At 50.1% G+C, this 3953-nt stretch overlaps 1 protein-coding gene across 2 annotated transcripts in view; it reads left to right on the top strand.

Annotated features, from left to right (window-relative positions):
- The first annotated feature begins 1088 nt into the window (after positions 1–1088).
- The window catches only part of GALNTL6 (polypeptide N-acetylgalactosaminyltransferase-like 6), a 466714-nt gene continuing 463849 nt past the window's right edge, over positions 1089–3953 (top strand). For both annotated transcript variants that reach the window (XM_017816559.1, XM_017816561.1), the window contains exon 1: positions 1089–1353. In XM_017816559.1, coding sequence (XP_017672048.1) covers positions 1216–1353 — 138 coding nt within the window. In that variant the 5' untranslated portion in view covers positions 1089–1215. The remainder of the gene's footprint in view (positions 1354–3953) is intronic.

Consider the following 3953-nt stretch of genomic DNA (forward strand, 5'->3'; position numbering starts at 1 on the left):
GGTCAGAACGAGCAGCTGAACTCTGACCAGAAGCCCAAACGGGTTCGATTGCAACAAGCTGGGTACAAGTCGACATTGCTTTGAACATCTCCTTCCCTCGGCTACCGAAGTGGGGGGTGACCGCGTTTCGGAGAAGGCTGGAGCTGCTGGGGTTGCGGTCGGGCAGCCTCGGGAAAGGCGGCGCCGCGGGGGGAGCGCGGGGATAGCCCGGTAGGTGAGCGCCCCGACACTGCCCGGCGGAGCGGTCCGGGCCCCAAGGCAGGGAGCAGCCCGCGGGCTCTCCGCGCGGTTCCCCCCGCGTTTCACGTAGCGCCGAGGAGGACGGACCGGAACGGGAATTCCAAACCCTGTCCCCGGTGCGCGGCGGCAGAACCGGCAGCAACAGCAGCAGCACCGCCCGGCTCCGGCCCGCGGAACCCGCGCCAGGCTCCCGCTCAGCACCTCGTCCGCCGGGGGAAAAGCCGCGGAGCCGGCGGATGGCGCACATGGGGCGGCCGGGATGAGGAGGCGCGGTGGGGCGGGCCCGATGTCGCCTGCCCCCGGCCCGGTCGGCGCACGTGGTGGCGGGGGGCGCGGGGCCGCCTTTCCCTGCCCGCCTCCCCGGCGCGGACGGGCGCGCTGTGCACCTGCTCCGGCATCAGCTCTCTTTTCTTGATTTTTTATTTTTTAAACTCTTGCTTAGCAAATTGCGCGTGATGAGCTCATGATGCCGCGCCCCCCGGCCCGGGCCCGGGCAGGCAGGGGGACGTGAGGCGGGCGGGCGAGGCCAGCTGCGGGGGCTGCGCGCAGCGCCAGCGCTCCGGCGGAGCCGGGCGGAGGGGGCGCTCTTGGTCCCACGCCGCTTAGAGGACTTGGGTTGTAGGGCTTTTCCCTCTTTTTTTTTTTTTTTTAATATATATTTCTGTTGCCCCTCTGGCGCCGTGTGCCGGGCTGTTTGCCGCTCTGTGCGCAGGTGGATCCATGAGCTCCCCCAGGCGCGGCACCGCCGCCGCGCAGCACCGCGCCGGGGCGGGGGGAGCGGCCGCCAGCCTCGGCCCCGCCGCCGCCGCCGCGGGGGGTGGCCCCGCCCGGGCACGGGGTGGGCAGGCGTGAGGAAGGCGAAGTTTCTCCGCGGCTCCGGGCCCCTCGCAGGGACAGCGGGGAGGGAAGGACTTGGCCCCGTGGTGCTGGGGGAGCTGACACCGCCGCCGCCAGCAGAGCAGCCCGGCTTTGGCCATGAAGAGGAAACAGAAGAGGTTTCTGCAAATGACGCTGCTCTTCACCGCGGCTCTGATTTTCCTGCCTGACATCGGCCTCTGGTCTCTCTACAAGGAGAAGCACCTGGTGAAGCCGCCCGAGCCCGCCGAGCCGCAGGTAGGTCCGAAGCCGCCCGGGAGCCCAGCCCACCCCGCCGTGCCCCGCCGCGCTGCCGCCTCCCGGGGCACGGCCCGGCCCCGGCGCAGGGTGCGCGGAGCGGGGAGCGGCAGCACGTGCGCTCGTCCTGCCGCCGCGCCGGGGAGAGAAAGTTGTGAGCGAACATCTGAGCCCGCCGGGCTGGGCTTCGCCGGCAAGGACGGGGGTGAGCAGTCACACAGGCTGCCTGTGAAATTAGGAGGAATTGGGATTTTGTGTGCTTCGTTGGTGAGCCGAGGGTGATGCTGGGCTCTGATTTTCATTACGAGAAGTGGAGGTTTTACCGCAACTTTTGTTTGCCTGTCTGCAATACTTCTCGAACTGATGTGTGGTTGTAGGTCCGCTGAAATTGCTCGAAATCCGTCTAGGTGTCTTACCGCCGAGATTTTGTTTTTCTTCTGTTGAAAACTCGACAGAAGTGACTGGCAGTATTTTTCTCTTCTGAATATTACTATTGTGACCTGATACAGCTACGCTGTGTGTAACTGCTTGTCAGACTGATGTCACAACAAACTCCCGAATATTTTCAGTTTACTATTTCCTCGATCACCATTATTAATAACAGCAGTTGATATAAGCTGTTTTTTTTTTCTTGAGTTATTCTTTGACTTACTGGGTTTGTGTATGGCTCATAAATCACAGTATGACCTGCATTAAATGAAGTTTAGTTTTAAGGAGTTGTTGTAATGCAGTTCTTTATAACCTTGCCCGTAATTTACCAAAGCTTATGTTTGCTCAGTTCAACAGTGCTATGCTCCTACACTATAATTGTCAGTGTAATTTAAATTTAACATGATATTTCATAGATCGTTAGTAAGAAATTAAGGAATTGTCTGGTCATTTAACTTGTTTACCACTTGCATAGCCTTCATGTTAGAATGTATTAGGTGGCATAATTTATAATTTTATTGTATTAGTAGTCTTCATTTCAAGGGTCCTCACCCATGTATGTGATGCACTTCCTACATACTAAACTTATTTAAATCAATGACTTAAACTGAAGAGTAACATATTTGATTCTTTGTTAGTATAGCTATCCATTACAGAAGTTAGTCCTCCAAAATATCATAACTTTGGTTAATGAAATATCCTGAATATTACTAGAGGAGGAAGTTAGGAATAGCTTCTTAATTTGAAGCTTACTTTATCTGTCCATGGGTTTTAAAATGCAGTAGGTGTCAGGTGCTAGAATTTAGTTGGAAGTAATTTCTGCTGAAAGAAAATTATACACAATCATAAGTGTCTGTCATTAGTTTACAAGGTGCACACTACAGTCTTTTCAGTTTCCAATGCAAATAATGATTTCCATGTGTTGCATGGCTCTTAAGAACACACATGCCTTGACGTAAGATGATATTTCTAATGTTCAAGACTGCACTCTTAAGTAGAGCATGATTGGTTAGCAGTCAAAGGGAGATAACTTTTTTTTTTAAATAAAAAAAAAGAAAAAAGGGTTCTGGATAAAGTGGTGGAAGAAAACCTTGGAAATAAGCAGCTGAGCATACATGAAGGGCTAGTGAGACTTGCTAATGAGACCCCAGAAAATTTTAAATCCTACATTTTCTGAAGAGGTCTTTTTACTAGCTTCCTTTTTTCTCTTTTTTTCTTTTTCCCCTTCCCTTTTCTCCCATCCTGAATACTAATTGAGGAGTAATGGGACTGTTTAATGGGAAAACAGTAAAAATGAGCAGTGCAACTTTGAACCTTACAACTGACTCTGGTGTTATTCTGTTATCACGGTAAGTATTGAAATCATGTTGGCAATGTCATTTACCCAGTGGGGAAAACAGGTTGAAGTACAGGTGATAATGCAGTTAGGTTACTTGTGTCTTTAGCTGTGGACATTATAACCCAAAATACTTAGAAGGAACAAGAGTTGAAATACAAGTTTGAGTTCAACTCCCTTAAATACAAAGGAAATGGTAAGACTTCCTTGAGACTTCACTAAAAATGAGGTCCTGTGAGAAGATACTGCTTTAGAACTAGTATCATAGTAGAACTGTTAACTTTCTTTTTCCCTAGTAATTTAGTAAGGCATGCAAGAATTTACACACTCAGCGCAGTCATTCTTTGCCCTTGAGGTGTTCAGTTACTTTATACTTAGTGTGATTTAACACAAGTTTAGATGTCAGTCGTACTGAAACTGCAGCAGACTTTTCTTATGTATTCTAAGATTGTGTTAGGTTACATAGGTATGTATTTAGAGTCAGCATGTGATAGTGATGTATAGTCGGTCTGCTGTGGTGTGTCCTGACCAGGGAAGAGAGGTAGAGCTGTCTGTGGCTTCAATAATTTGATTACAGGCTGAAGTGGTTTTGTCCTCATGGGTAAAATGTGTGTCTAGTGGTATTCTGATATTGACAGTAACGTTTATAAATGTGCCATCTTGTTTTAAGAACAATTAAATTCATATTATTGATCATCAGGTGTTTTTGAAGAGATGGCATAGGGAAATGATGTTTTGCCTAGTTATAAATTAAATTTCCCAATTTATCGCTAAAACAGACATCCCCAGACTTCCCTGTGAATGAGGGCTCTGTCAGCCTCTCCTATCACTTCAA

The sequence above is a fragment of the Lepidothrix coronata genome, unplaced genomic scaffold (assembly GCF_001604755.1).
Source record: "Lepidothrix coronata isolate B3197 unplaced genomic scaffold, Lepidothrix_coronata-1.0 Scaffold56, whole genome shotgun sequence".
Classification (NCBI taxonomy): Eukaryota; Metazoa; Chordata; class Aves; order Passeriformes; family Pipridae; genus Lepidothrix; species Lepidothrix coronata.